Consider the following 13,124-nt stretch of genomic DNA (forward strand, 5'->3'; position numbering starts at 1 on the left):
GTTAGAGTCCCCGGGTGATGTAAACAGCTAAGCACTTGGCTGCTAACCCAAAAGTTAGTGGTTTGAAACCACTCAAAGGCACTTGAGAGGAAAGGCTCATCTACTTTGGAAAGACCACAGGCATCAAGCACCCCTTTGAGCACAGCCGTTAAAGCATGGGCTGATTCCAGAGCTACTGGTTCAGATTTGGGGAGAAATGAGTCTAGAAATTTAGATGAAATCAGACTCTACTTTCTGTAACAAAGTATTACTTTTACTCAGAAAAAATAAACAAAAATAATTAAATAACAACTTATCTTTACCAGTGCTCAGTGGAAGCATGGATAAAGGAACTGATACACTAGGTCAGTGGACAATCACAACTTAAAAATCACATTTAATTCTACAGTTTCAAATGGTATTAAAAAAAAAAGATATTTCTCAAAAAAAAAAAACAAAGGTCATAGCAGAAGCACAGGATTAAAAACAAATCTCTAACAGTCAATTCAACTGGCTGTGTGAGTTTAATGTTTCAAGAGCTACAAAATACTTCAAATTGCTCAAAGCTCATTTGATTAAATTGGAAATACTGCATTCAGGGAAAGGAAAACAGAACAAACACCCAATTTTGTGGCAATGCCCAAGGTGACAGAAAATTTTTTGACAGAATGACAGATCTTAAAAAAAGGGCAGAGGAAAACTACCAGCGCCACCTCCATTCTCCAAACACACACTCTATCGGCAACGTCAGAATTCAACCGCCAAAATATTTATAAGTACATCATGTCTCCACCTTGTTTCTATGATCACTTCTTTTAAGAGCATTTTAAAACAATTTTCTCCTAGTTGGTTGCTCTTCCCATAAAAATGTAATACCACATTCATACTATAAGGCATTTATATAGCTGTACTTTATAAAAAGAGTAAGTCTGTATGCACCCCCAAGAATGCCATGCCTGTCTATAACATAAAGATTTATCATATTAACATATTTTTATTTAAAAAGTAGGAAGAAAATTTCATTTACTAACATTTTGATGTGTACTTAAGAGTTTAACACAGAACTACACCTTTGTGTCAAAGTCCCATTCCCCAGATCAGGCACAACTCTTGGCCCCAGGCAAAGCCTGCCTAGTGCAGTAGTGTGGGACCACATCACAGGTCTCGATCTTAATAATCAACAGGGTAAATCATGATAGCTCCATGAATTTTCTACATTCTTGCCAAACTAGCAAAAATTCTTATTGTTGTTATGCGAAAAACAAACAAACACCTCCACAAAAAACCCAGCAAGAAAAGATACTGTGATCTCTAACATTAAAAACCTTGAGAATTAAGGTATGGGATTCATTGTAATGAATGAATCGAGTACTACCTGTGCCATTTTCCTTTCCATGAATAACTTTTGGCCTCCAGTGGGCCCCTTTAGTCAACTTTGAAGTTTGGCTTAGCTTCCAGCGTTTGATGCTCGGTGCTAAGAGCCCCAAGAGCTCCTTCCCAGAGTTGCCACCCGCCGCCCCAGCGTCATTTCCCAGGCACATTCATTCTCTTCATCACAGCTGCTCTCTACTCTGTAAAAACCTCTCTTCATAAAGCTACTTGGGCGGCCTATCTGGAGGCTGGTTCTAGATGGCTGGCTGCACGTTCTACAATCACGGAGAAGAGCTAGTGTGAACATTCCCACTACAACTCTGCGCATGTTTGATTCAAGTGTCACGGTGCTCAGTGTTCCTTCTCTGTTGGCTAATTCTCTCTCGATGATCGAGACTTGCAAAATGCCACGAGACAAGGAAGCAGGGCAACTCCAGGCTTTGCTGTGTGTGAACTGATAGCAGATGTGCACTGACCAATCATCAACAGACTTTGAAAGTTCATGATGTGCATCTTTTATTTTACAGTCATCTGGGACTGACGAGGAGGGAAGGTTCTGCCTTCTACACTTACCCAGGTCTATCACAGTAACTGAAATTCAAACTGCGTTGTAGGGTCACCAGCACGTCTGTGTATGGGAACTGTACAGACTGAGAACTGCCTATCCATACTTGTTGACACTGACAAAGACAGGCCAAAGCGGGTGTCCATCTAAATATAAGTCGAATCATGTATCTGAAAACCCCCCAAATGCAGCAGCATCTGTCCGTCTTGAGCTTTTCACCTTGTCACCTGGCAATCAAGTTTAAAATGACCCTACAACATTAGAATCACAGAAGTGTAAAATATCAGAAAGGATCTTCAAAGGCCCTGACAGTGTGATGCCACCGATTACCCTGCGTGCTTATTGTGAATGATCTCTCCTCCTTCGATTTCAATTTGCTCATACAGCCACTTGCGGTCACAGCGGCACTCAGCGCCGCATTTGGTAGACCCACAGGCAGGACAAGCATAGAAGCATCCTAAGCAGTCTTCGTCCAGGCAGTCACAGAGGTCCATCTTGCTGAAAATCAGGAGGCCCTGGCTGTCGTAGACCTTGCTCTTCACCGGCATCACTTGTCTGTAAGATAAAACACGGCCCACCAGCTGAATACACAGTCCTGAGTGGTTAACTGGAACAAAGGTAATGGATGAGAACATTTAAGGAGCTACACTGAATTAGCCATGAGGGCCTGGCAGCGCGGTGCCAGTGCTGCCAGAACCATTAGGCTCGAAGCTGCTAAACAGTCAGTGTGCACAAAGATGAGGCCAGCTTTACGTGTGGAGACAAATCCAAAACACTCTGAAGAACACGGAAAACTCATCTCAACAGCTACATGTAAATAAATGAACCAAAACTCCACCAAGCTCACAGCCACTGAGTTGACTGTGACTCACAGCAACCCTTGAAGGTAGAGCAGAAGAGCCCTGTGGTTTCTCTCACTGCTAACACTTTACAGGGTAGAGGCCGCATCTTTCTCCTGTGGTGTGGTGGGTGGCTTTGAGTTCAGTATGTAGCCTCTACACCATCAGGGGAATGTACCCCAAAACTCTCTACAAAGTGCAATTTCTGTCAAAGCTATTTACCTTAAAAAAGGGAAAAGGAGTAGTTAGCTAATAAGAGTGCATTTTATGGGCTACCAACCTCTTTAGTGCTTTTTGAACAGTTTTACTTGTATTACAATATGCTATAGTATTGGTTTTTATACTACAATTTATTTGCTTCTTATTCTTTAAGAGAGGCTACTAACTCTGGTCTAAAAGTATTTAAATCACTCAGCGGAAAGTTTTAACAGAAGGAATTACTGGCATATGTGGAAACTGATATTTAAAAATAATTCTGATTATATTAACATTAACACATCAATCTATATTTCAAAAATGCTCAATTTAAAGTCATATTCTAAAGAGTTTAGCTGTCCTATGCACTCTAAAGACTGTCCCAAACTGCATTTCTATTTCAGATACATGAAAAGATAAAGAAAAATTTACTTTGTAGCTGTCCCTCAGAGTAGACATATGTTAACTACTTATCAAAATATTAAAATAAGGGTTAATCTACTTAAGAAGTAGATTATTTTCATTTCAAAAAGCATCATTTAAACCCAAGGCTCTCTGAATACTTCTCCTCAAAGCCAACATTTAGGAATGGGGGGGGGGGCACACGGAGGGACACAGTAAAGAGGTGACGGGCAGCTAACATATCTCTCAGTGAACACATGGCCAGCCTACCTGTCTGAACCAGCTGATGCATTTTTGGTAAGCCTTCTTTTTTCCCTTTTACCGGTTTCTGGAGCAAATTCTGTTTGCTTTCCTGGGTTTGTAAACTGTAAGGACCTCAAAGCTTTAGCAGTTCTTCCCTGAATAAAGGAAGATAAAAGAAAAACAATTCCGACACTTGACTGTAAATAAATCAATATTTCACTTATTATTCAGATCAATTCATAACCTGGAATCTTAACTTCAAGAGAGCAAAAGGTTTTAGAATGAAAGTGCCACAAAACTGAAAAGATCTAGGGATCCCATTAAGTGTTATCAATTAACGAGATTCTCCATGACTGGGCTTTAGTCTTTGGCATCTTAAAGCAGAGGGCTGACATGGTGGCCATAGCAATGGCAGTGCCAGCAGAAAAAGTGCTACATGTCCCACGGCATACACCTGAGACTCCTACTACGGAGGATTCGGGGTTCTCACAACCTTCAATTATTGTATGACCGTTTTAAGAGCAGAAGTAATTTGTTTCCTAGTTCTGGAGCAGAGCATCATATTTTAAAAATGCTTTGGTAAAATACAATTTTGGTGCTGAAGGGCTCAGTTTATTATCAGAGGGGCAGAAGGCTTATGTGATACATCCCACACAAGCAACGGCTAGGCAAGCTTCGGACAATCGCCGTCCCAGTGCCAGCAAGCACCTAGTGCAAACTGCACATGGCAGTGGGTCCTGGAGACCAGCAAGCCCGGGGAGAAACAAAGGTAAACATAATGTACAATTTAGCATTTGAATGATCCTGGAATTAGGGTTACATTTATTAACATAATTTAAAATAGAAAATGAATAAAAATGTTCCAACAGCAAGAATTATAAAATGGTTACTGTAAGCCAAAGTTTTGAGACATGCTCACTTGCCATACTTATTCTCGTCCTATAAATCAGAGGCTTTGTGGAACCTTATCCTGTTTGGCCCGGTTCCGTCTGCACTGTGGCTGTTGTCCTCATGTGCTGAGCCAATCCTCTCGTAACCACCCTGTGGGACAGGGTAGAGCTGCTCCCTTAGACTCAGGAGGCTGTCTCTTGAAGGGAGAGCTCCCTTGGGTGTGGCGGGTGGGCCTGAACCATGGAGCTAGCTTTCCCCTGGTAGCTGAGTGCACAGTCCTTGTGCCACCAGTGCTCTTGGTAGGCAAGTGACTGGCACAAAGATTACACCATTTCCAGAAAGAGAACTGCAGAGTATTTTTATTTTACTATGTTAACATGTATGCTTTTTTTAACCCCCAAAAGGCCTAAAATTAGCCTTGACCATACCGATGATAAACTCAGAGATAGAAGTGAAACTCACCAGCATCTAAAAATCCCACTCGAGGAGGCATACTTCCAAAGGAGGAACAAAGTCTAAAACAAAAACAAGGACTGCACGTACCGTATATACTTGTGTACAAGCCGAGTGTTTTAGCACCTTTTTAATGCAGTTTTTGTGGTAAAATTACGTGCCTCGGCTGATATTCCAGCCGGCTTATATTCAAGTATATAGAGTAACTTCTCTGGTGTTCCTTTTAAAGTTGTAATTTTCAGGTTCTTCTGAAAAGGAAGATTCAGCCTGCTATTATAGCTATAGATCTTTGATGTATGATGCCATAGTACACTGAAGTACTTTGTTATCAGGAGAGAAACCATGACGGTTAAGCCTTAACTTTGCAGCACACGCGCAGGTCCCTGGGTGGTGCAGTTTGTACTGTTAACTGCCAACGCAGAAGCTGCAGTTTGTGGTTAGCATGGAAGAAAGGCCTGGCAACCTGTTGGAAGCGGAAACACAGGGAATCCAGGACAGATGAACCCCTCAGGACCAGTGGGGAGAGTGGCGATACAGGGAGGGTGGAGGGAAGGGGGAGCCTATTACAAGGATCTACACATAACCTCCTCCCAGGGGGATGGACAGCAGAGAAGTGGGTGGAAGGGACACGTCTAACAGACATGACAAAATAATAATAATTTATAAATTACCAAGGGTTCATGGGGGGTGGCCCTGGGAGGGAGGGGGAAATGAGGAGCTGATACCAAGGGCTCAAGTAGAAAGCAAATGTTTTGAGAGTAATGATGGCAACCAATGTACACATGTGCTTGACACAATGGATGGATGTATGGACTGTGATAAGAATTGTATGAGCCCCCAATAAAATAATTAAAAAAAAAAGATTATGGCTCTGACAGCCCTCTGAAGCAGTTCTCCTGTTAACACATGGATTCAACATGAAAGAGAATAGATTTTAAAGCAATAAAACACAAAGTGTGAACATTAGGAGTTGCTTAGGGGTCTTGAACATATTGTTATTTTTCCCAAGCCTTCTCTTTTTAAATCAAATAATCAACTGGCCAAACAAAAAACTCACTGCCATCAAGTCCATTTGGACTCACAATGACCGAATAGGGCAGAGCAGAAGTGCGCCTTATCTTTCTCCCTTGGAGTAGCTGGTGGTTTTGAATTGGTGACCTTGTAGTTAGCAGCCCAACATGTAATCCCCTATGCCACCATGGCTCCGTACCATATGGAAAATGTAGAAGCAGCATTTAAATTCCTTTTACCTCCCTAACTGTATATCCTTTGTGTGCTAATAAATATGATAAGGTAAATATGAGAGTCTTCCAATCAAACAAAATCCTACACTGCAGAAAGCGTATAGCAGAAAAAAAAATTTGTGTACGTACATCTGAATCAGGTTTTCGCCTCTGGCGGTCTTCAGAATCAATATCCACGCTGCCATTGATTATCTGCGTACATTTTGGACAAAGCTTCCAACCAGGTACAAGCTGCCTTCCAAATTTTGCACTCAGGAAGGTGGCGTCATCTAAATCAATCACATGCAAATTTTTTTTGGCTAGTTTTTTGTGTATATTAAATGGGTCACAACATGACTTCTGCAGATCCTCAAACCTGTCGATGTAAACCTTTGCATGATGGAAACAGATCGTATTGTTCCCAGACAGTGTCATTCCAGTTCTAAGCTGCAGTAAAAGCATATCATTTGATGATAATTCTTGCAGCGTCTTGAAGCCCGTATGACGAGTGTAGTAGGTTTTATGGCACTCATTTGTGGTTCGAAGCTGGACCCCAACTGAACAGGGATCCATCATTCTTGATGCTAGCAATTTTCTCCCGGTTTACGTTGCCGTCTCTATGGTAGGCGACCCTAGAGAAAAACATCAGTCAGATTTGTGCTGAGAACTTTTTATCTGGGGAACTGGAAAGCCTGCAGAAAAATTCAACACCGATTTAAAATAGAGAAAATTCGCAGCAAACTAGTAGTAGAAGAATATTTATTAACCAAAAGTAAATAGCAACATTAAAATTACTCATAAAACATTAGAAGTATTTCCTGCAAAGTCAGAAAGAGGTATTGAACAGTCCAAAGTAGAGAAGAGAAAATTGAATTGGATATTTTTAAAAACAGATTATGTACTTATGAGACTGGACCGTGGACACATGTTTCTCTTACCTAATGTTCTAAGACATACATGTGTGATAGAAATGAATACTGGGGATTATGCTTACAACTTGTAAACCTGCCTTAGTCTATACTTGATTGGGTTTGCTAATACGGGAATGAAGAATCTGCCCAGGAGAAACGGGCTTTTTATTTTAAGCCACAGAGTAGGTAGATTTAGGCAGAAAATCGCAGTTCCACCCAGAACTGCTATAATTTACTTTTGTAGGAAAGATCTGCAAAGGAGAGATAGGGGGAGACTGACTTAAAATTTTTGAGCAAGCAATTTACCTTTCTGCCTATCAGAAAAATAAAACCTTTCTGGGCTAAACATTAAAGGGAGCCAGCAGGTGAGCAGCCTGGTATGCTCACCATGGTAACCACCTGGGTCCACATGTTGAGAGGACGTGGGGGGAAATACAGCAATGGAGAGATGAACTGAGTATGGGGCGTGTGTGTGTGTGTGTGTGTGTAGGGGGAAATACAGCAATGGAGAGATGAACTGAGTATGGGGTGTGTGTGTGTGTGTAGGGGCCAGTTAGTGTGAAGTACAGGGAGGTGTGTGTAAACTCCTGGTCTTCCTGCTAGTAGCCATTGTCCTAGCTTGTTTGATACAAGTTATTTGCAAGGACTTTCCCTCCTCCTTTTTATTTTACTTTATTGTTCAGTTAAAAAAATATTTTAAAATACTTTTATTGGGGGATTACATCTCTTATCACAAGCCATACATTTCCTCCATTGTGTCAAGCACATTTGTACATATGCTGCCATCATCATTTTCAAAGCATTTCTTTCTACTTGAGCCCGTGCTATCAGCTCCCTCCCTGTTGTTCAGCTTTGACAGTGAATGAGGAAATAAGCACAATCACTTTATTACCTTGCCAGTACTGTGACCCAGCTCAGCTGGAAGAGCACCACTCGGTCAATGAAATTGCCAGGACCTCACCTGGCAGCCTGCGGAACTGACTGAGCCACAACTCCGGTCAGATAAACCCTTCCTGAACTTCTAATAGACCTTGACTCACCGTGTCGATGACCCCCTAGCCCCTCCTGTCAGCCCCAAAGCAAAGAATGTAACTACCAAATGCTCCCTCCCAATCTAGCCCCCTGAAAAGGTGTATTCTTTAATGGTAATAAAGTGGTGTGGTTTGATCTTGCTCTGGAATTACACAAGAAAAAATACAGGATGCCCAGGTGAATTCCAGGTAAAGAATGGGTAATTTTAACAAAATAACTTTTAATTCTGTGCCAAATAATGCTAAAAATTTATTCACTATCTAAAATTCAAATTTAACAGGGTGATTATGCAGTTTTTTATTTGTTAAATTCTACAACTGTTTACTATGCATTTTCTGCACCTCCCAGTCAGTAAAGGTCTTGCTCCATCTCCTAGCAAAGAAAAAGGCCAACGACGACTGTATTCAGTTAACAATGAAGATGTTCTGGAGGCCTAGCAGGCTATGAATTGAGTTGCTAATTCCAAAGTGGGTGGTTTGAATCCACTGACCTTGGGACTGATTTGAGAAGACAAAGAAACCCTCTGCTGCACAAAGATAAGGCAGTCTACTCCCATAAAGATTTAAAGTCAGGGAAATCCAAAGGGGCACTTCTACTCAGCCCTGGAGGGGGCTGCTAGTATAGTATACTCCAGTCAATCAGGACCTCTCCGAACTGGCCGAATGACCTTTACTAAAAGCTGGAGACTGGAAGTCACCTATCACTCAATGTCTCTCTCTGTCCCAAGTGCTCCTCAAACCCTGGTGTATAACAAACCACAAGTGGATGGGTGACTTCTCATGTCCAATCACAACTACACATGCTGACTGGGGGATGAACAGATAGGAAACTTCCTGCAGGTATTTGTTACGGGCCTGGGCAGCAACCTGCCAAAATTTTCAATCTGGTGGCTCAAGGCAGGAAAATGAATGCAGAAATAGCAAGCTTAAGTGATGGAAAATACAGAAGTAGGAGTCAGCAGGTTAGCAAATGGGCCTTAGGGAACTTCAAGTGCGCTGGAATCCATGGCAGTGAGGAGGGCAGCAGGGTCGGTGTAAAAGGCCTGGGATGCTGTCAGGTAAGCACTGGCCTGCTAACTAGCTGTATGGTCAGCTGGAATAGTTAGCCTAAATAAAGCCATTTTACATCAAGCAATCACTCTGCACCAGTCCGAAAGTGCAACCTCAGGCCTTACCGCAAAACAAACAAAAAACCCCCCAAATATCCCTTGTTCCTAAAGACTATCCTGTACCAGGAAATTGTGCAAACACAAAGTCTGCTTGCTCAGTTGCGCTGCTTAACAGCAAGTTCTGCTTCTGTACCGGCTTGCTTGCACAGCACAGCAGTTTAATGAAACCTTATAAAATCCCAAGTCTCTAAGCAGGGGGGACCAGGGATCCATTTTTTCTTTTTAGGTCGCTGGTCCCTGTGCAGGTTCTTGTTCTTCTTTTTTTGTTAATAAACTTTTCTATTTTTTTCAATCTCCCGCCTCAGTTGTTCTTGTCCGGCTCATGTACAACACAGCCACTCAAACCCACTAGTTGCTCTTCGGGAGAGAGCTGAAACTATCTGCTCCCATAACTATGTACAAGCCCAGAGAGCCTGTAAAGAGTTGCTTGAGCAGACATCGATTGGATGGCAGTGGGTGGCTGATAGAAGAATGAACAAAGACAAGCCGAAACGCCCCTTCAAGGAGCATATGGCCAGACTGTGGGGTGCTTTCTTGGGACGTCTCAATCAGGAAAGAGCAAACCGTAGAAAAGGCCATCATGGTCGGTCCAGGAGAGGGTACGTGAGAACCAAGGAAACCTTCAATGACATGGACATGAAAAAGTCTATATACTGTTTCCACGTAGGAAGGATGCAAGTAACTAACCATTCCCTTACAGATTTACCGTTTCAGTACTCCTACATAGGATCACTGTGAGTTGGAATCAACTCCATGGTGGGGGGTTTACTCAGTACGCACAAGTACCCTTAAATTCAGTAGAGCTTCACACTAAAATTGCATTTATCTTGCGGAGGCAGTTCTGAAGTCTTACACAGTAGTTCAATTTTTTGGGTCTACTACTAAGCCACTTACTGATGTGCTGCCTGAGAGAATTCTGGCCAGTTCAAGGAGCACAGATTTCCAGGCAGTAATCCTAAGTGGCTACTACCTGTCCTCTGAATTACACTCTGGTTTCAAAACGAAAACAACACCGAGGGAAACAAACAAAATACCGAATTTTATTTTACAGGAGCAATTCCCAAATAAACAGAAAACACAACATCACTCTAGTGCTCCGTCCAGCCTATTTTCAGGTCATTTTGGAAAAGTTTCTCCTCCTACTTTATTGTAAGAGGCCTGATGGCTCCGTTGGATAAGCACTGAACTTCTCTGTTTCATTGCAAGGTCCGCGGTGCACACCAAGGTGAGCCTCTTGCAGGAGAGGGTGACTTATAGCCTTGATAACCCTGAGGGGCGATCTGCGCTGGAAGGGACACCATGGGAGGTGCTTTCTGCTTTATTCTGCATGTGGTCCAAACAAGAGTGTTTTCTTTATCCTTCCATTTGTTGGAAAGGAACTTTCCAAAGGACACTGTTCAACACAACTGTAGCCATCCCTGTAACCCTTTCACCTCTTCCCATCCCCACCCCCACACATTCCAGGAGTTCTTGTAGTGATGGTCTTTAGATGGTTTCCAGTGTTCGGCATGGCCCAGTCCCTTTCGGGGACACGCAGTGCCAGCTCTTCTTCCAGGGCTGAGCCCTGCTGTCTCCACTATGCGCTTAAGGCATATTCAAACTACTTTTGCACCGTTTCTTTCATAGCGTTTTGCACCTCACTACCTCGCCCAGCGGTCGGGAAGCAAGAGTTCCAAAGACTAACTCCAGGCCCTCTCTGAACACCACTAGGCACTTTCACTTCGCCGCACCCACCACGGGCTGGTCACTAGCAGGCGTGGGCAGGTCATCATCCGAGGCTCGTGTCCTGTAGACACAAGACACACTTTCTATGGACACACGTGTTCCAGAATCTCACCCCAGAGGTCCACTCCTCCAAGGCCAATGGGACTACGTGCCCTGGATCCCCCGTGATTCCCAAACAGCCCCGCAGCGGTCCCGTTCTTCAGGCCCCAGTTCTCCGGTTCAACCAACACGATTCAGGCCACTGAGTGCGTCCAAAAGGGCACCTGCTGCGCTCCTGCAACCAGGATGGTAAAAACAACGACTCGGCGAGGGCTGTGACCAAACGATCTTAAAAAGACACGCGGACACGGGGTTCAAGGCTGCTTCAGCTCTCACGCAGTCGCCCCGCACCGCCATCGAGCGGATCCCGGAGTTGGACAAACCCAAATGATAGCGACGAGACGCGACCACCTACGGAAGTGCGGGCGGCGGCGGTGTCTTGACTCACGGGGCCGGGGGACGGGCCGTGACCAAGATGGACATGGGGCGCGGGGAGCCGAGGTTCCAGGAAGCCCCCGCGCGGGGCCGGGCCTCCGGTTCCACTTCCTCCCCGAGTTCTCCTGTGACAGCGCCCGGGGTACTTCCCCACGCAGGGCTCGGTCTCCCCGGCAGCCCCCCATTTCCTCACGCCACCCCCATGTCCCTCCCTACCTTATGAGCTCTCCGCCGCCGCGGCCCAGGTACGAGCTGCGTCCTTTGGGGCCAGGCCTCAGGGCCCCGCCCGCGCTACCACCGAGAGGACGGCGCGGGCGGGCTAGAGAGGCTCACGCTACCCGGAAGAGCAGCTCGGGGGCAGCCTAGAGCGGATCCCGGTCTGACGCCCCCTGCAGGTGGGGGCGGGGGCGCACCCAGCGGAGCGCTGGGAATCAGACCTGTGATGCCACGTGGCGCTAGTGTTGCTTCAGGTGCTGCCGCGCCTTTGTCGCCGCGTCCCAGAGTTTGGAGACTTGAGAGGCCCCTAGAGCCACCTGTGGCCAGACACAAGTTTGGTTGACCTGGGTTATGTTTGCGAATCTCTCTGTTAGTTTTTTTGCATTCAAATACCCCTAATGTGAAAGAGTTGCAAGTCGTGCTTCAAGAACAGACCCTATGTTTAAGGCCTCACATTGTGTTTGATTTCATTCACTCCCGCGAAATGAATGCGAAGAATGCATGTCGTTTATTTTAAACGGAAGATAGTCGTGTTTATTGCTCTGAGTAACACGATGATGTTGTTAGGTGCCCGCAAGTCAGGGGCTCATGGTGACCCCTTGCACCATAGAAACAGGGATTCTCACGGTTGTTCTGTTTGAGCCCATGGTTGAAGTCACCTTGAGGGCGTTCCTCTTTCCGAGGCTCCCCTTTACCAAGCGTGATGCTTCGCCCCCAGGTGTTGCTCTCTCCTGGAACGTGTGGTACAGGATGCTGCTCTCCGCATCCCATCCGCTTTTAAGGAGCATTCTAGCAGGACTGCTTCCAAGACAGATTTGCATGCCGTTTGGGGGCCATGGTCCTTTCAATGTTCTTCATCAGCACCTTAATTCAAATACATCCATTTTCTTTGGTGTTCCTTATTCATTGTCTAACTTGCACATGAACGCGAGGCCATTGAAAATACTAAAGCTTGGGTCAAGCACACCCTACATATCAAAATCGCATCCTGGCTCTGTAACGCTTTAAAGGGGTCTGATGCAGATGTCCCCAGTGCTAGCAGTCATTTGATTTCTTGATTGCAGCTCTCAGCAGCACTGAGTGTGGACCCAAGCAAGAAAAATGTCCCAGGTTCACCTATTTCTGGGGTTTCTGTTCCAACATTTCCTTGTGGCAACATCACTGGTTTCTTTTCTTTCTTTAAATATGCAGCACTAAACTTTGGACACATTTTGAGACATATTTGGTTTGAGAAAATCTTTTCAACTAGCCCAACACTTGAGGAAACTAACAAACATCAGAGAAAAAGAAATATTTTGTACTTTTTAACTTTTGCCCTTCAGGACTTAAAATAATTTCTTCTATACAGTTAATCAATAACTGTGACAGACCTACTAAAGCAAATGCTAGTTCATATCAAACCTAACTCTTAGGAATACCCTCCTTCTGTTAAACATT

At 44.3% G+C, this 13,124-nt stretch overlaps 1 protein-coding gene across 1 annotated transcript; it reads right to left on the reverse strand.

Annotated features, from left to right (window-relative positions):
• Positions 1 to 953: 953 nt before the first annotated feature.
• Positions 954 to 11,802, reverse strand: ARL14EP (ARF like GTPase 14 effector protein). Its single transcript, XM_075545954.1, has 4 exons — positions 11,688 to 11,802; positions 6,312 to 6,793; positions 3,622 to 3,749; positions 954 to 2,470 (listed from the first exon to the last, which is right to left on the reverse strand). The coding sequence occupies exons 2-4, from the start codon at positions 6,735 to 6,737 to the stop codon at positions 2,242 to 2,244; spliced, it is 783 nt and encodes a 260-aa protein (XP_075402069.1). The 5' UTR covers positions 6,738 to 6,793; positions 11,688 to 11,802; the 3' UTR covers positions 954 to 2,241.
• Positions 11,803 to 13,124: the final 1,322 nt, after the last annotated feature.

Source organism: Tenrec ecaudatus, chromosome 4, assembly GCF_050624435.1.
Source record: "Tenrec ecaudatus isolate mTenEca1 chromosome 4, mTenEca1.hap1, whole genome shotgun sequence".
Lineage (NCBI taxonomy): Eukaryota > Metazoa > Chordata > Mammalia > Afrosoricida > Tenrecidae > Tenrec > Tenrec ecaudatus.